The sequence below is a fragment of the Pseudorasbora parva genome, chromosome 20, assembly GCF_024679245.1.
Source record: "Pseudorasbora parva isolate DD20220531a chromosome 20, ASM2467924v1, whole genome shotgun sequence".
NCBI classification, from domain to species: Eukaryota; Metazoa; Chordata; class Actinopteri; order Cypriniformes; family Gobionidae; genus Pseudorasbora; species Pseudorasbora parva.
The window spans coordinates 15,185,575-15,205,551 of record NC_090191.1 but is presented as its reverse complement, the minus strand read 5'-3'; the positions used below and the strand labels follow the sequence as shown (position 1 = coordinate 15,205,551).

At 38.0% G+C, this 19,977-nt stretch overlaps 1 protein-coding gene across 2 annotated transcripts; it reads left to right on the top strand.

Moving 5' to 3' along the window:
- The first annotated feature begins 2,422 nt into the window (after positions 1 to 2,422).
- On the top strand, positions 2,423 to 18,673 carry LOC137049491 (gastrula zinc finger protein XlCGF8.2DB-like). 2 transcript variants are annotated; one of them, XM_067428015.1, is made up of 3 exons: positions 2,423 to 2,510; positions 8,204 to 8,338; positions 14,787 to 18,673. In XM_067428015.1, the coding sequence occupies exons 2-3, from the start codon at positions 8,254 to 8,256 to the stop codon at positions 15,602 to 15,604; spliced, it is 903 nt and encodes a 300-aa protein (XP_067284116.1). In that variant the 5' UTR covers positions 2,423 to 2,510; positions 8,204 to 8,253; the 3' UTR covers positions 15,605 to 18,673. The 2 variants fall into 2 exon arrangements, with proteins under 2 accessions (XP_067284116.1, XP_067284117.1); XM_067428016.1 differs by lacking the exon at positions 2,423 to 2,510 and adding an exon at positions 5,829 to 5,961.
- Positions 18,674 to 19,977: the final 1,304 nt, after the last annotated feature.

Here is a 19,977-nt window from a genome sequence, read left to right as displayed (position 1 = left end):
CTCTTTCTGTACTCCTTGCTCGCGTTCACATTACCATTTATTCATTAAAACTCTCTTCCAGCATATCGATCACTTTTTCCAGAGCAGTGTTGTGCAAGTTACTTCCAAACTGTTGTTTTGCAAGTTACTTCCAAACTGATGTTTTATAAAATATATCTATTTTGCTTCAAATGCTTGATTTAACATTTAAACCTTTGTAACAGTGTTTAATAAAACATAATTTGCTGCAAAAAAATGTGATCTTGTTTTATGCATCATAAAGTTTCTTTTCAGTTAAACTCTTGAAGGTCATTTATACTGACTAAAAGCAGCTATTTGTTATTAAATAAATCATTCAACAATGTGAAATTATACCCACAAATAAAACAGAATTTAGATTTCTTAATTATGGGAGAAAAAATTATTTATACACACAGACATCAAGAATCATATGCAGCAATCAACACAGCATATGAATCTCAACAATGGTGACATGTTTTATGTCACAATGCATTCTGGGAGCCACCCAATTATAAAACTCAGTATAAATCATGTCACCATTGTTGCGAATCATATGTTGAATCTTGATGTCTGTCTAAAATACTTGATTCTGTAGTTTTGAAAAAATCTAAATTCAAAATCTGATCTGTGGGCAAAAAATAAACAAAAAAATACTAATTACCACATTTGGTCAGTGATGAAATTAATTAGTAATTCATTCAGTTTCATTATGAAAATTATAACACCTGAATTGCTTTCATCCGAAAAAAGTAATTTGGACCAATGAGCAACAGTCCAGTGCTGCTTCTTTGTAGCCCAAAGTGACTTGATCTGGGGAATTGCTTCCATTGTAACTAAGTTTGTTTTAGGAAACACTGTTAGAAGCATCACTGCTCTTCAAAAAGCCAAGTCAAACTGCCCAACTAAAGGAAACACTGATCACCATAATGGCGACCAAACATTTTCCATAAAACATCAACATCTAAACCTGTTAATTCTAAACAAGAGCTTATGTAGACGAAAAGTATGACAGGAATAACTGTGAAGATGTTTAATCCTCTACTGAGATCTTCAGAGATTTAATGTCTTCTTTTATATACAGTTGATCTCATCAAAGGCTGTGGCTAAAGTCAGTTGTAGTTCTTGTGTTTCTTTTTCCTTCAGTGATTTTGCTCGTTATCATCAGGTGTGCATCACTAATGGTAAATCATCACTTAATTAATCTCTTAATTATCCCATTAACATTAACACCGCTTCAGTGTTATTTTAACTCTCTGTGGAGTGGGATCAAATACACTTTGAGCAGTGTTGATTTAACACCGGGGATTTTGCTGTGTACCTACAGAGAAAAGGCTCTTTTTGTGCCTCATGTGGGTTGCCATGAAAGTGGCGTTTGTGTACAGACGAGCATGTTTGCTTACGGGGTCGTTGACTGTGAATATAATGTTTCCAGCTGCCTGATTGCAGGTAGCTGGGGAACATGGATGAGAGCGAGGTGGTAACAGGCCGAGTAGGGAATTATCCAATCCAATGGCTCAGTAAGGCCTTTATTGACACCAATGTCATTTCCTCTCTCAAGACCCATAAAAGGCACTAAAGACGTCGTTACATAGCCCATCTCATTAAAGTTGTTCTACAATAATTTTATGAAGTGTTTCGTATCATATGTCAAACCACCAAACTGCTGAAATCACGTGACTTTGGCGATCTGAATCATGAATCGATACACTCATTAAATATCCAAAGTTATTTGGAAAGTCACGGCTAGCCGTGAATTATCTCTTACATATTTGCTTAAAATTTAAAAACCAAAACCAATCCTTGATCTTTTTTGTCATTTGACAGTATTGATAACATCAAAAGGTTCAAATGTTTCTCTTTAGCCCCTACAAACAATGTGATAGGAGAAATAAGATATATGTCTGTCTATAGCAATAGTGACACATGCTGGCTATGGTAAAAGATCGCTGAGATTTGGACATTTTGGATTTATTGACAAGAAAATAATTGTGCACATATTTGTTTCTTGAGTAATGTGGCACTAATAATTGTTTAATGTTATTGTGTGTATATATATATATATATATATATATATATATATATATATATATATATATAGATATATATATATATATATATATATATATATATATATGTATGTATGTATATATATATATGTGTATGTATATATATATATATATATATATGTGTATGTATATATATGTGTATGTATATATATATATATATATATATATACACATATGTATATATGTGCGTGCGGGTGGTGGTGGTGGTGGGGGGGTGTAACTGTTGATGGAAATAATTGAACAGAAAATAAGGTGTGTGGTCACTTATACACTGTGGCACTAAAAATGAATCAAACAATGGCTGGTTATTGTAAAAGTTTCCGACCCATGTGGGCTTTTGAGCTTTATTTTATAACTAAAATAGTTATAATACTTTTATTTTGACGTATCGATGTGACGTCACAAGGCGGCGCCGCGCTCCTCCTGCGATTCAGCAGACGAAAGGTTTGTGTTTTTAAACGTTTAAAGTGTTTACATTTATGGGTTTCAGCCATTCAGTTATAATGTATAGTTTTAACATGCGATGTAATTGAGATGTTTGCTTTATCTAGCGTGAATTACCATTATTTTTGAGAGTCAACACACCCACACATGAGTATCAGAAAAGGTGCGTCTAATTGTACGAATTCGTGCACTAGCCAAAGGTGAGCTTACTAGCGTGGAAGAAACACAATGCAACTCAGATGAAAGTGAAACTAACTTAACCAAAATGTACCTTTATAATCTACAATAGATTGTGTTATATAAAAATGAATATTTTACTTGATACATTCAGGTTGCCATGTTTCTTTCCACAATACACGTCGTTTCAAAGTATAGAAAATGTACTTTTTGTTTGTAATGGTTTAACTATTTAACATAGAGCAGTTTTAGGGATGATGGTCACCATTTCGGACCATTACAATCTGCACCATCAAACAGAGATTGCTAGAAATGTACTTAAACGTTAGGAATACGCTAAACGTTCAGAACAACAGATAACACATTGTGTTCAATTAAACTGAATGTTAGCAAAACAAATGACACGCATTTGGATAGCTGTTTAGCCTTATACAACTCTATCTACTGTTAAATCCAAAAAACTCACAACAAATCACTAGTGAAGCCTAAAAACATATTTAAAGGGATAGTTCACCCAAACATTTATTTTAGCCCATGATTTACTCACCCTCAAGTCATCCTAGGTGTATATGACATTCTTCTTTCCCATTACAATTTAAGTTATATTAAGTAATAAAAGTGCATATATCCATCAAAAAAGTGCTGCATCCTACATTAGTTGGCGGAAGTAAGACATTAAAGTTTGTACATTTTTAAATATGGATATTTTTCTTTTACAAATGCATTGCTTCGCTTCAGAAGGTCTGGAGCTGCGTGGAGTACATTTTATGATGGATGGATGCACTTTTATGGACTTGAAACAGCCATTCACTGTCATTATGAAGCTTGGAAGAGCCAGGACATTTTTTTTATGACTCTTTTTAATCTAACTCAATTGTATTCGTCTGAAAGAAGAATGCCATGTAAAGTTAGAATGACTTAAGAGTAGGTAAATCATGGGCTAATTTAAATTTTTGGTGGAACTGTCCCATTAAATGTATGAGTAACCACACACATACATGCACACACCTAACCATAACAGTAGGTGCAGCGTGTAGTATTTATGTGGATCTATTGACATAAATGCAATATAAATGCAATATATAAAGTTTTCAGTGGTGTATAAAAACCTTACATAATGAACCGTTCTGTTTTGTTGTTGCTTTTTTTAACCTTAGAATGAGTCATTTCTATCTACATACACCACTAGGGTTGGGTACCGTTCACATTTTATTCGGTAGCGGTACAGGTATCTGCAATTCATTACTGGTAGTGTTCATTTCATCAGACGAGACAAAATTTGTTCGTCAACAACTTTTTTTCAATGACTAAGACAAGATGATAAAGGGGCTGCACCAATGTCCAAAAACGCTGACTAAGGGTGCTTTCACACCTGCCTCATTTAGTTTGGTTGAATCGTACTAGAGTTCGTTTCCCTCTTTGGTGCGGTTCGTTTGGTCAGGTCTGAAAGCAGCAATCGCACTCGGTGCGCACCAAAAGCGGAACAAACAAGCGAGGTGGTCTCGGTACGATTTCAAACGAACTCTGGAGCGGTTTGTTTGTGGTGAGAACGTGATCCGACCTCAAACAGAACCAACTGCAAAAGTACTGATCATTTTTGGACTGAACCAGCTGCCGTAGTTAGCTGCGCTGACATTGTGTGCATGATATCATTACCTGATAGATCGTTGGCAATATTTTCGGAAGATGGAAGCATTTCAAGTGTTAATAATTAATGTACGCCCCCTCTTGAAGTGACGAGCGATGCGCGCTCGCCGTCTGCAGTGCATTAGAACGTTGTTTTCATGTCGCATCCGCGCTTCATTATAGAAATGCATACTGTGGTAAATACACACCGTGTAGTAGATTATGGCCAGGGACAAAACTGGCCCCGTCTCTCCATAGTGTTATTATAGTTTGCTGGCTTTGCCTCTCCTGTTGGAATTTTCCCACACGTAAATTCTGACCAATCGAAAAGCAGTTTAGGAAATACGCCATGGCCAATGAGTGATGTGGATGTTGTCACGTGCCTGCATTTTGGTTCGTTTCAACTGGTTCGGACCAAAGCAATCAGTGTGGTGTGAAAAGGAACCAAAAAATCTGAAAAATGCAACAATGTATAATTGTTTGCCCTTGGTTCGGACCAAATGAACCGAACTAGAGATGTGAAAGCACCCTAATGCCCCATTCGCACGGGACTAGTATTATCTAGGGACCTCTGGTGATTTGTAATAATTGCAGAGAATGTCTGTGGTCTTAATCCCGTGCGAATCGGCCATGTCTGTAATTTGTAAAGTAAAAATTCCCCGGCAAATTACCTACCATATTTCGCCGCACACCGAGGTCCTGTGATAATAGTAGTCCCATGCGAATCGACATCTCTGTGATTTGGCCAGGATTAGGCAGATCGTATATAATTTTTGCAAGTTTTTTTTCTTCCTGTGAGCATTTCTATCTTTATCTTTCACAAAGAATAAAGTCTGCATTCATAATGTGCACCGTTATGAATTCCCGTGCAGCCGCACGGATTATACTTTCACTTTAGAATGAGTATTATACATTTTGGAGTAAACTGATTGCATGGTGTGTTTAATATTAACATCAATACTGTTCTTAATGAAAAACAGAACAGTACAGTGTTAAAGTAACAATGAAGTAGTGTTAGAGTTAATAAGATACTTAAGTGATTAATTGAGTGATGATTGTTTGATTATTGATGACACCTGATGATAATGAGCAGAATCACTGAAGGAAAGACGCTGCTGTTTTTTTGAAATGTTTGGTTGAATTGCTTGAAATGTTTGGCTTCAGTGTTACTTTAACCCCCTGCTGGTGGTTCCCATATGAACACCGACCGGTGTTAATTCAACACCGGGGAATTTACTGTGTAATATTTTTTAATGATACTTATATACGCATTACGCACACAAGTGAATATTAATGAATGCGAGCAAATATAATTTAACCCAAGAAAATGTAAAATAGTGCTTAAAAGGTTCTTTTAAGTAACTAGTACTTAATTTTCCTTATATGTACAGTAGGCAATTTATATGAATTGATATTGATCGAAATAGATACATTTTTCAAATTGTATTTTGTCTGGTAATTTTGAGATGTGTGAAACTCTATTTCATATCCTTTACATATTACATATCCTGAATGGCTTCATCACTCGGTCTCCTCTCCACCAATCAGCTGGTGTGTGTGGTGAGCGTTCTGGCGCAATATGGCTGCCGTCGCATCATCCAGGTGGATGCTGCACATTGGTGGTGGTTGAGGAGATTCCCCATTCTATGTAAAGTGCTTTGATTGCCTAGAAATAAATGTAATGAATTATTATTATTTGATTGAAATGGTATTAGAAATAATCTCAGAAATAATTTCTTTTTAAAAAAGACAAAAAAAGTAACTAAAACTTGACTATTGAGTTGTCTTTTGACTAAAACTAGACTCAAATGACAAGACTTTTAGTCGACTAAAACTTGACTAACTAAAAAAGATATGTGTGTCTAAATATGACTAAAACTAAAAGGACATTTAGCACAAGACTAAGACTAAATTAAAAATAGATGACAAAATTAACACAAATTACTGGTACTCAATGGTACCTTTTTTCGGTACAAGTAGAGATGCATTAATAACTGTAAAGAAACTGTAAGTCATTTATAGAAGTGTTATTGACATTATGCCACAGCTGCCTTTCCTTTTCTTTTTCTCAAATGAAACAGTAAAATGCTGATGAAGTGACTCTCAGAGCGGCTCTGGAGATGAAGGACATGCGTTGTGTGTGTGAGGGTTAAAATAAACTGCGGGTCATTGCCATTCATTCACACAAACACGCAGGACATTCAGGATTCATAAAAGTATTTTTGCTGTTTAATATTCACAGACACTACACTAGCCTATATCACCAGATGGGTTCTCAGGTACTGAAATGTGGTACCGGTTGATTTAATGTGAATTGGTACTCGGTAGTACCAACATAATTCGTTCGGTACCCAACCCTATACACCACGGGTCCCCTTACAGTGAAGTAACCATTTTGCGGCGTCATGTTTCTACAGTAGCCCTAAACTGACAAACTGCTCTACAGAACGCTAGCTACTCTCTGCTATCTCAGACGACAACATCTTTGTCCTGTGTTGGCCACTGTAGATTCTCTATGTGCTTTAAAAGGGAGGGGTGAGCGGTAGACTGTTGCAGTTCAGCAATTCAAAATTATTGAGATAATTGAAAAACTATTGTCCAGCAATTATGTTCTCAAATGTCAGTGTGGCACAACTGCAAACAGGGTTCTTATTACGAATTGACACGGTAATAACAGTAAACATGAGTGAAACGGTTTGTAGATCTCTCAAATACTGGTATAAACTGCTCATTTCAGTTATAGGTAGCTTGGGTACAGTTTCCATCTCAGGGGGTAAAACTAAAGTAAATATACATACAACTATGTGGTTGTACCACCTGACATAAACAGTCAAGAAAGGAATTTAAACACTTAACCTGTTGCACAGGTTAGGTGCAACAATGTTTTAAGGGATAGTTCACCAAAAATGAAAATATACTCACCCTCAACTTGTTCCAAACTTGTATGGAATTCTTTCTTTTTTTAGGTTAATCATGACAATTAGAGACCATTATTGCCGAGTTCACACTGCGTGATTTTAGGCCTGATTTTCTCTCACCGACAGGTTTCGCGAAATCGCAGACAAATGATGAAATCATAGGCAAATCAGTGCTCATTCACACGAGTGACAATCACACAGTGTGAATTATCAAAGATGTGATCCAAGATAATATTTGGCATGCTAAATATCAGGTCCTGTTAGCAATTCAAAATCCTGCTGTGTGAAATATTCTGCCTGAAAATTTAATTGGCGATGTCCTACAGCCAATGGGGGGGACAAACAGGTCACCGGGAAGTTTGGGGAGGAGTTATGAAGTTATGATTTTAATATATTTTTATTTACTATTCTATCAAAGAAAAACAAAAGCACAAACATTTGCTGACCAGCCACAACAGCAGCACATTGCAAAAGGATTTATTTACCTTTAGACTCTCTTTGCAGAACACAATCCCCGCTTCCCATGTCTTCTTTTTCCCCCCTTTTTACTGCAAATCAGGACACAGATTATTTGGATTGTCCAAAAGCGTTAAGATTCTTGCGGGCTATAATTTGTTATAACAATTCCAGTCTTTTTTAAACGTGATCTTGCATTATTTCCTTATCACTTCTTACATGTGTATGTGAAATGTAGTTTGTGGACCAGACAAGAGTTATCGCCAAGTAAAGTCATGAAACCCAGTCAACGATTCATCATGCAGTTTGAGTACAGCAGCGACTGAATGCCACCCCAGATAGTCGTGCAGTGTGAAAAGATCCGTGATCTGACAATTTTGAAAATCGTGCAGTGTGATGTTGGCATTACTCTCAGCACTTTGACAACTGAACTAGGGAGCTAAATGAGATGCACTTTGAGATTTAGTTTTCATTTATTTTTCTTTCTGTTAATTATTCTCATCTTAAACACGACAGAGAGCCCAACACGGAAAAGCAGCTGAGACCCACGTGACACTATTATAAAGATGGCTCTTATTAAAGTGGAGAATGAAGACATGAAGATTGAAGAAATACTCATAGTGACACATGAGGATTCTGAGGAACAAACAGGTTGGTTTCTTTCTCAAAACTGAACTCAGTCATTTGATCCTTATTAAAATGTCCGAATCTACAGATATTAATATTTTTGAAGGATATAATGAGTAGTGTAACTAAACTCGGAATCGTAAACACCTCTTGACTGGCTGTTGTGCTCACTCTCATCAAATATGTCTGTGATTGGCTACAACGATCAGCGATTCACAAACATGTTGTAAATATACATCAATGATGCTTTTCACAGAGCGCTTGCACACGTCTATGCGGGCGTCTATTAGCCTACTGGTCTGCTGATCGACGCCTGCTTGTGCCTGCTTCAAATGCTCCCGCTTTCAGAACACTTTCAAACACTTCCGTGTGATCTTTGTAGCCAATCACAGGCACATCCGATTAGGGCTGGGTATTGTTCAAAATCTTTCGATCCGGTGCCAATTTCGATACCTCAGTTTTGTGACCGGTTCCTAAAGATACTTTTATCAATACCAAGCTAACATAAAGTAGTAGTCAATGTTATGGGGATGCATTCAGTTTAAGTAGAGAAATTACCATTTCCTGTCAAGTATTTCCCCTAGTACGATTGTCCCCCCCTCCCTTCTCCCTTGCTGGCCTGCACTCATACTTGCACTTAACGTACCATGCTAGATGGTTGGGTCATTCATGATGCAACTTTTTGTTTTGAAGAACAGAAGAAAAGCGCTTTTACTAATAGACTGCTTAATAGATTCATCATTTATGCCACGCAGCAGAGGTGGACAGTAACTAAGTACATTTACTTGAGTATTCTACTTAAGTACACTTTTTGAGTATCTGTACTTTACTGGAGTATTATTTTTTCTGGAAACTTATGACTTTTACTTCACTACATTTGGAAGACAAATATCATACTTTTTACTCCACTACATTTCTATCTAGGTCAAAAGTCGTTTCTGTTGCAGCTCTGAAAGTCCGAGGATGATTTTTTCCTTCTTTAAAAGGTTTTTTGTTGTTGTTGTTTCAGACAGTCTATCAGGAATCACTCTTATAGTCATAAACATTTCCCCAACTTTTTTTGAACACTGATCTGTTCATAGCAAAACGGAAGAAGACAGTTCTTAGGCACAGTGGCCCTCATTTATCAATCTTGCGTAGAAACTGGTGTATATGTTGGCGTAAGATTATGCTTACACTCCTCTCACCGCCTGATTTATGAAGCTGTGCGTACCTCTGCAATCCAGGTGTACGCAATACTTGCCCTTGATAAATGCGGCGGCTGAAAACGATCGTCATTAGAATAACACGCCCCTATATATTCAAGTCTCCGCCTCCTCCACGCCCTCATTTTACGCCATGGACAAACAGAAGACGGCAAAGAAGCGAAACTTCTCCGACGTGGAGATCGGGCGCGCTCAATCATCTCACTAGTCCACTAGTCAGGGCACTGATTAGAACATAAGTCAATGGGCTGACTCCCTGATCACTGCGATATTGAGATGATTGAGAAGCGCGCCCATCGAGATCACCAGGGAAGTGGAAAAAAAACCCGAAATTGTTTTATTTGGGAGTTTAAAGAGTGGAATTAAAGGCACCTACAAAAACAAAATATGGACACAAATAACGAGTACTGTTAATAGTGTGGAGGTTGAGAAGCGCACTCCAGCAGTTTAAAGCTGTTTGGATGATAAATTACCATCACTGCATTATTTTACAGCACGTTTTGAAAAAATTAGAATTTAATTTCGTATCACGGCACATGTATTGGGGTGTACAATAGTGATGATGATGTGATGTGGAGTAAGATTCATTCACATTAATAATTACTTGACAATTTGTAAAATTCTTCTTTTTATTATTATGATTATTATTCTTAATGACGCTTGTTATTTAGAAGAAGAATACCGTTTTTATTGATTTTATTATTATTTAAAAGAAGAAGGTCATTTTTATTATTTTGTCAGTCTGAATTATTCCCAGTCCGTGCGCAGCTGCCGGGCCAGGCGGGCCTGAAACGTCAGATAAAGCGCACAGGCTCGCGACTGGAGGAATACATATGCCTACAAATCAAACACTTTGGTAAAGTCACAAAAATTAAACATTGACGTTCATGTTGCACAAAAATAAACTATGAATGTTGTTTTTGTGGTTTTTAACAGTGGGCCATATACCATATCTTGTCAGTGCGTTTTGTGGTGTTAGGAATTGCTTTTCTGCGCGTTTTCCCACTAACTCAAACGTGCGTACACCACCTCCTGAGCTGGCGTAGGATTTGAGCGTGCCGTACGCCAACGTCCATATTGATAAATCTCAAAGTCACCGTGGGTTTGGGTGTACGCAAGGTGTACGCTGGAAATTTGGTGTACGCACTTTTGATAAATGAGGGCCAGTGTGTGCACCCACATAGCCATACATTGAAAGTATGTTTCAGTGGAAAAAAAAATCACGATTAGTTTAGTTGGCATACACTTGGTGCATGTCTTATAAAATATTAAAAATATAAACGTCTGGGAGAAAGAGAATGGTAAAGTTGGGAGAATCTCAGATGTGTATCAGTGTATTGGATCCGTGCATTCGGCCTTAAAGTGACAGCAGCTTTGTAAAGAGCTTTGTAACTTATATGCAAGTATTTAAATGAGTTTAAGTTAGTCGTACGGTAGTATGTCAGATGGAGCATCACTGAATGGCTTAAACCATGATGGCTGTGTGCATTTATACAACAATAATAAAATAATGCATTGGCAGGAAATTTACTTTTATGCTTAAGTACTTTTGAAAACAAATACTTCTGTACTTTTACTTGAGTAAAAATCTGTTTTTACAACTTTCACTTGTAACGGAGTAATATTTTACCAGTAGTACTTTTACTTTTACTCAAGTAATAGAGTTGTGTACTTTGTCCACCTCTGCCACGCAGCGATTTTCACTTGACTGCACTGCACGTATCAGAAGAGCTGACTTTGATGGAGGAATATACAGCCTTACTCTTAAACTACAATTCATGTTAATCAATAAGGTGATAACCAGGACCGTTATAAACCTAAATACTTGATTTAATCACAAAGTGTATCCAAGTAGTAATAATTTGGTGTTTGCTGTTGTAATGATGACAGTCGTCATGGTGCGGTTAGCGCTCACACTGCATGCAAACTCAAGCCCAACTGAACTGCGCAATGGCCCACCTCTTCCAAGCGTGCCAGGACCGGCCAAACGAACCACGCCAGGGCACGGAACGGAGCACTCACACTTGTCAAGTGAACCGGGCTTTGGGGCTCAAACGCGCTCGGGCACAGTTCAGAGTGCCTAGTGTGAGTACACTGTCGCCTCTTATCGCATATGTTGCACTTTGCTGACTTTTATAAAGTGTAGCCACACTTTAGACCTTTTTGGCATTGTAAAACTATGTGATAGAACACATAGGCTCTATTCTGCCCTACCAAGGCCAAAGACCCGCTAAAAAACGCTAGAGCGTGGAACTGAGAAAAATGCCATTGAAAGATTTTTAGTTGTCCAGCCAAATTAATTATAGCTAGGGCACTGAAAATCTGAATATTCTGAATATCTGAAAATCACTAAAATATTGATTAGATATTTTAGTAATGTAAAATATCTACATAACATTTTTAGCTCAATCTTGACTTTTGACCCCTATTTTGAAGTTTCTATTCTCTGCCTTTGAATTGTCTGCAAAAAATGGAAAAGTCATGCCAAGGCAAATAGCAGTAACTTCCACATTTATCAATTTGGTTGATGATGACTGTTTACAAAATCATTAAAGTAACACCTGTATAAAATCTAATGATCATGGCTTTTATTTTGGATGATTTACAATTACTTATAGCCATCTTACTACTATCATGTGCTCTGGTTGCATTCTGATGGCATTATTACTACATTAGATATGACACAATACCTCGAGTAAAATGTATCTTCAATTGGTGTGCAGCAAAACAGGTTGACTTCTAGGTGACACTGAATTATATGAATACATACAAGATTAGCAAATTTCTAATGAGTAAACATTAATTTTATAATATATTCCAAAGATGAAACGGATAGAAAAAATTGTGTACAAATTTAAAATGCACAATATTTTAATGAGAGAGAAATCATGTTTCAAGTGAACTTGGAATCCTGTTTGTTTTATGTTGCTTCCTGATGTTCTTACTCCTTATCGTCTTCAACATTGTTCACATGCAGTGAAGACCAGAAATCTCTGTTTGAAGGCATAAAAGAATATAGTTTTTTGATGATGTCATTCTTCTTTGCCTCTTCAATCCCCGGTCATGTGGTCTCAGGAGAGAAGGCATCTTCAGCTGAAACTTAGATCAGGCTCCTGGAGCCATGCCACAGTTGAATTACTGACATCTTTCCCAACTTTGGTGCCTTGTTAATCTTAACAGTGGAGTGGCCATCCTTCCAGTTCAGCACATCCACATTCTTTATTTCGACCACTTCTGGAGATTGAGCTTGACACAACACTCACTAATTCTTTAAAGTCATACACCACTCCTTCAGGAGTTGAATTACTGACATCTTTCCCAACTTTGGTGCCTTGTTAATCTTATCAGTGGAGTGGCCATCCTTCCAGTTCAGCACATCCACATTCTTTATTTCGACCACTTCTGGAGATTGAGCTTGACACAACACTCACTAATTCTTTAAAGTCATACACCACTCCTTCAGGATGATTTTTCATCTCCTGCTTGACACCATGGTGAAAATTGTCAGCACTCAAGAAAGTGTGTCCCTTCTCAAAGTATTTTAGAGTGATATCCTTCATGGAGGTGGCATCACCGTTAACATGGCAGACCAGGGAGGATAGCAGGTACCAATTATTGTTTTGAGCAGAGCAGTTGTCCACACAGATGATGCTGTGGCATATGTCCCTTCCTTTCTCTAGTGCAGTCACATAGGCCGAGGTGATCTCCACTGCACTTTGCCCTGGCATGCCCTAATGCCAGACCAGAGTTTTTTTTTTCTTGCCTACAAAGGTAAAGGTCATGTGGAATGCCACAATCAATACGCTTTGTGACGATCCATGTTTTCAGATGAGGCATACGAGTGGACATGATTACTTTTTGAAGGTCCACACTCTTCACTAATGTGTCCTCTGGCCAGTCCTTCTCCACGTTATCCTGGTATGATATCTTGCTCTGCAAGGCAGACTCTTTATGCCCACGCCACCTCTGGCACTGCAAGCAGTCCATGTCATGACCATCCCATTCCCATCATGATCATTTTTTATGTGCTGATCCTGCTTGCGTTCCTCCTCTTCAAACTTTGCAAAGCTGATGTTCTTATGCTTTATAGCTTTGTGTTCGCTTTCATAGAAGCAACTGTTGCCTTTTTCAAAATAATCAGCATACATGAGCTTGATATTAACTTCGCTGGGGAAGATGTGGGGCTCCATTCGATAGCTCATTGATGGGTGGAAGGATTCAATATGATCATATACAGGCTGCATGCCCAGCTTGTTTGCCGGTGTATGCCTTCCTCTTTGGTCTCTTTTGATCACCTCATTTCCTATCCCCTTCCCCATCACAGAGAGGACTAGGTTGTCATTTGTTGGGTAGTACCCCAAAGTGGCCAAGAAGAGAGTTTTACTTCTCGACCAGCCTTTATGCTATAGGCTGCTAAATAGCTAAATAAAATCAATTGTGATCTTTCAAATTCTTCGTCTAATACCTCTTTTGTGTTTCACAATTTCTTATCTTCACCTCGACGTCTGCTTTTCTAGAGCATAATTTTTCACTCAAGAGCAATATGCCATCCTTAAATGGTAGATTAAAAGCAACCACTCAACAATATTTGTTTACCTACAGTTTTTTTCAGGTGTTAATGGACGGTAAAACAAAAGGCAAATTACCGCAATTGCAGGCCGGCCCAGTAACTTCTTTTTGACGCAAAAACAAAGGCAGAGTATCTTAACTCTTTTAACATTCCAAAATAAAGGTAAAGAGCGGTAACTTGTGTTACAGTGTTCTGTCTGGGTTTCTCCTGGATATTTGGAAGTTACTATAAAGACCAATTATTTTCTTTAAAAAAAATGCAATTGACTAAAGGTATTTATGTTACACATGATAAAGAAGGTCTTGAATGTACTAAAAATATCTAACTCATTTTCGACCAAAAACAAAGTTATGCCCTTTTGCCTTTGCACGACTATATTGCCTTAATGGTGTACAGTGTTTTTGGGCGGATTGAGGCGAATTGCTGGTAACAGCCATTTAAGGATTGTTTGTGGTTTGGGCTTAGTGACACAGAGGTCTTCTTAATTACCCATAACTTCACAGATTTAGGTGCTGCTTTAACTATAAAATGATTTTGTGAAATACTCTCATCACAAAATGTAGGAGTAAAAAAATTAGGATTGGCACGCCCATGAGTTTCTCCTAAATCGGCAATTTAGGAGCTTCTTTTAGTTTCTAAAACCCTATTGCTTTGTGCTGCGGTTAACTTGTATCTGTATTTTTCTATCCCACTTTAGACCTAATGAGACTGAAAGAGGAGAGTCTAGTACTGAACGAAATGCAAGAGAAACATGTTGATTTCATGACTGGAGAAAAAGCCACAGAGACTGAAATGACTTCCTCACAAAAAAGCGATCAGAAGATGGAATCTAGCGGTTACTTTACCTGCTTCCAGTGTGGAAGGAGTTTAAATTCAAAACAAAACCTTGAAGTCCACATGAGAATTCACACTGGAGAGAAGCCTTTCACCTGCCTTCAGTGTGGAAAGAGTTTCACTCAAAACCAAAACCTTAAAGCCCACATGAGGGTTCACACTGGAGAGAAGCCTTACACATGCAGTCAATGTGGACAGAGTTTCACACATAAAGGAAACCTAAATGCCCACATAAGAATTCACACCGGAGAAAACCCTTTCACTTGCAATGTGTGTCGGAAGAGCTTTTCACGAAAAGAAAGTCTTAATACTCATATGAACATTCACACTGGAGAGAAGCCTTGCATTTGTAATCAGTGTGGAAAGAGATTCAGTTGTAAAGAAACCCTTCATTGCCACATGAGAATTCACTCAGGAGAGTATTGTTTTGTATGTCCTCAATGTGGAAAGAGTTTCAGTCATAAAAGAAGCCTAAACACACACATTAAACTTCACAATGGAGAAAAACCTTTCATCTGCCCTCATTGTGGAAAGAGTTTCACACTTAAAGGAAATCTTCAGACTCACATGAGGCTTCATACTGGAGAGAAGCCTTTCAAATGTCTTCAGTGCGAGAAGAGTTTCACATATCAAAGAGACCTAAAAAGTCATTTGCAAACACATGAAATTTTGACTTTCTGAATGTGATGAGTTGATAGTTTCTATTTTGTTTATGTACACATAACACTACTGACTCCCTATAATTTTGATTATATAGAGGCATCATTTCATTCTTTTTCTGCTTCCTCAGATTCAAAATATTACCATATTGTTCAGAATATAAATCTGTGTTTTTTTTGGCCCCACTTTATATTAGGTGGCCTTAAGTACTATGTACTTACATCAAAAAATAAGTACAATGTACTTACTGTGCAGTGTTGCCAGCTTGGGTTGACGATTTCCAGCCCAAAAGCTCACTAAAACCCGCCCAATCCAAGAAAAAAACGCCCAAAATTGTAACTAATAAAATAATGTAAAATAATTGCATTGCCATGTCAGTCAAGATTGATTAGCACCAATTTATTCCCTTAAAACAAAATAATGATGACAAAAATAAATAAATAAATAAATAAATAGGCCTAATCCATTTCCCAGGAAAACGGATCAAAACGGCAAATTCATGTATGACTAAAATTTCCAAGTGGAAACTGTAAAAATCTTGAAATTAACCAATGATGACATATGTAGGCTATCATTTTCAAATGTCAACAGTAAGTATAAACTAATTTAAGTGCAAAAAAGTGCCCAATATAAGTGATTTAAATGAACAACGTAATTAGCAGGCATTACACACACATTAATGTGTGTGTAACACGCACGGCCAAAATGTGACATTCACTGACAAGCCAGACCCCCATTAAGATGTTTGGTCTGGAAACTCACCATAGACAGGGCTCAATCCGAGGGGCGGGATAAACGGTTGCCTTTCAAACTCCCTCTGCATGCGATAGGATAGCGCTACACCAACCAGAGCAACGAAGGTGAAGCAGAGCTCGCTGACTGATTAAACATTTGCCGTATCCGGTCGGCTAAACTACGAACACATCTTCCCTTTTTAAGAATGACTTCAGTGCCGCTCTTTGTTCTTTTCTCGGAGAAAAGCTTAACTCCAAGTCTTCCAGAGTCGCGGACCGAGCTGATTCGAAAGACCGCCGCCGTTCGCCAGTTTCTGTGTTTACTAGAAGCACGCAAACGCAACTCGGCCGTCGTCATTATGGCCCCGCCCACCGACTCTATACATGATGTGATTGGGCCCTCCAGATTTTGAGGAATACAGCTCAGAATGGTATTGAGAGTTCCTAGATGACACCTGCGGGCAAATTAAATTTGCTGCCGCTAGGGTGCGTCTAGATTTCTAGGCTAACATACTGTATGATAATCCTACAACCAAGAATGAACAAGAACAAGTTTATCTTTGTGTTGTGCTTAGACAGAACTACAGTAATGTTATGCATTTCATGAAGTACATATTTATAGAACATAAAGCAGTACAAATTGATTAATCCTTGATTCAAACCTCTTTCAGCAGCTGTCGGGATGAGTAGAACGCAGTCAGGTTTAAAAGGTGCATGTCCTGATCAGTGTGCACATGATGGACAGGATACAGTATATTTGAGTCATTCATCGGTGCTCTTAGAGTTGGTTAAAGAATCTTCGAGTCACAGGTGTAATCCATGTTTTGAGAGTTGGTTCACGCTCCCACTCATTACTGTATATTTATGTCACTTTTGCATAGCGATCACTTGAATATCCAGCTACAATTTTGCGCTGAAAACCTTTCATGAATGAGCGTGTCTCCCTGCTGATCGCTGATTGGTTGAAAGTACGTGCTCGTTGGCGACGTCAACACCTGCCAGCTGACTCTACGCTGGCCCTGTGTGTGTCATGATGACTGATTTTATGGAGTACATGCACATTTGAGTTTGTTATTAACCCATTAGACTATAAAATGTAGATGTTTGAAAACCGCCAAACCCATTTGTAACCAGCCCAAATTTTGTCCACCCGCCCAAACCCATTTTAACCGCACAATCAAATTCAAAACCGACCAATCTGGCAACACTGTTACTGTGTTCAAATTGTATTGCAAAGCACTTTTGCTGATATTGAGGTGGGATAGTAGTTAGGCACAGGTGTGGTGAAAGGGGTCAATTTAAGGGTAAGGTTTAGGTGTAAGAGAGGTGCCAACTGTGTAATTACACATGTAACTACAGAAATTAATTACAGAAATAATTACATGCAGGTATTTTTAAAATGTAAGTACAATGTAAAAACATGTATGTACACAATAAGTGCATTGTATCGGATGTTAAATGTTAGTACATAGTAGTTAAGGCCCCCTAATATGAAGTGGGTCCTGTTTTTTTTCTCTTGGAAATAAATCTGGAAAAAACGGGGTTGTCTTCTATTCAGGGTCTAAACCTTTGTATGTCAATAATACTCCCCCAACAACAGGGAGCACCAAATATGTGTAAAACAAGTGTTTCCTCCAAGGCTGATAAACACAGCGGAATCATCAAGCAACTTATTAAATAGCCAATAAAATTGTGTTTTTAAAGTGTGTGTCAAAGTGTGATGTTAAGAAGATGGTGACCCCAGAAAAGAGGTGGTCTTAGAAAATGCCAAAGAAAGCTTACTGCAGTCCTAAAAGCGGCCTGCTGATTTAAAGAAATGGACAGGCAAGTGTGTCCGTACGTAGCTGCAAAAAAGAAATTAAGGGCTGCCCTTAACCAGAGCCGTCATCCAGCTGAAGGGACTGGATATCATTAAAGAGCTGAACATGCCTACCAGCGAGGCTCCTCATTTTTATTTCGGCTACGTACTAACACACTTGCCTGAAATAGCTACCTGTTCTCCTCACATCATGTAACAGTGTAGGTCAAAAACACATGAACGAAGTTCTACATTTCACTGCCTCCCCATATTTATTGTGATTTATCATCTAATTTGTTTTTGTATACATTTTGATATTTCTTTGAGTTTAGATATGTTTAAGGTCTACAATAGTGAAAGGGAGAGCTTGCGGTTTATCAGTTGTTTTGCAGATACAAAGTTGACAGTTTATTAGCACCCCTGAAAAAGCATAAGGTCTGTAGATGTTTTGTTTACTGTTAGTTGTATGAGTGTTTTTGTGTAATTTGCTGTGTATGTTAATGATAATGCAACGGAGAGTTTGTGAATGACATGTTAATGTGCACTTAATGCTTTGTTTTTTTCAGCTCTTACAGTGATTTTTATTTTATTTAAAATGAAAAAGGACGTAATAAACATCATGAACCATCAGTGAAGTTTGGCCATCATTCAGACGGGTAAGGTTTTCACACTGATAACTGTCATTGTAAGACAGCAACTCCATTTGTTTGTCTGAGTTAGCAACAGTAACTAAGGAGGACAGGGCTTAACGATAGGTCACTTAGCATTATGCCACAGCTGTCTTTTCAGTGCTACGTGATAGGCCTAAGAAAAAATATCTGATTCAGGAGATATGAATGTTTTGAGATCAAACACCTGCATTTTTACATGCTGCCAACATGTCAGTACACACACACACACACAAAGGATTATTCTGAAATCTATAAGAACTGCAGGTTATTTTTATATGCCATAAAGTGTTCATTTTTAAAGGTGATTGTTGGTAGCCTGGTTTTACCAGACTCTCGTACATTTCATTTGTACATAGAGTCTGGCCACTCTCCATTGACAAGGGTTTATTTCTGCAAAGGCGGGCACCCTGTTGAGGTTTAAAACTATTGGATCTGCCCTGAGCCACTCTGGATCTGCCATAACCAATCGCTAACGTTTGTTTGTGACGTATGTCATGCGCCCTTTGCCTGTTTCACTCATGGAAATCCGACAAAATAAAAGTGCACATGTGCATGCCACCTCAGTGATAAAACTATAGGATAAAACCTAAAACTCGTGCATTCGGATTGTGATTTATTCACGCCACGGTGGACAGGAGAGCTTTGTGATCGGGAAAGCAGCGCTCACGTGGTCCATAACATCATTGTATGCTGTAAATAAAATGTCATATGCTTGGTATGATAATAAATGCTGCTATAATTATTTAAATAACGGACCGATTCAAATGTTTAAGTGCTTTTATTTTAATTTGTTTGAGCGGTGATGAAATATATTGCTCTTCTAAATACTTGCCAGCATTTTAAGGAAATACAAGTCTAGAAATGCATCCTAATAACAGCAAAGCAACCGTATGGTGTTCTGCAGTGGTCAAAAATGATTACAAACAGTGAATTTTGAAGTGATATATTGTTGAAAACTCAAGAGATGTGGATTCGGACAGCTGTTACATCAACACGACCTTGCGTTTGTCAAAAGCAGTAACTCGGCCGGGGATTTTTCCGTGGGTGGTGAGAGACGGACGGCAATAAAATAATTGACCAGTCCCTGTAAATTAAATGATGGCAATACCTTCCGACCCCACGAGAAACAGTTACCGTCCGAATAGCTTCAGCCAACTCCTTCATCACTAACGAAGCGATCTGGAAAATCAA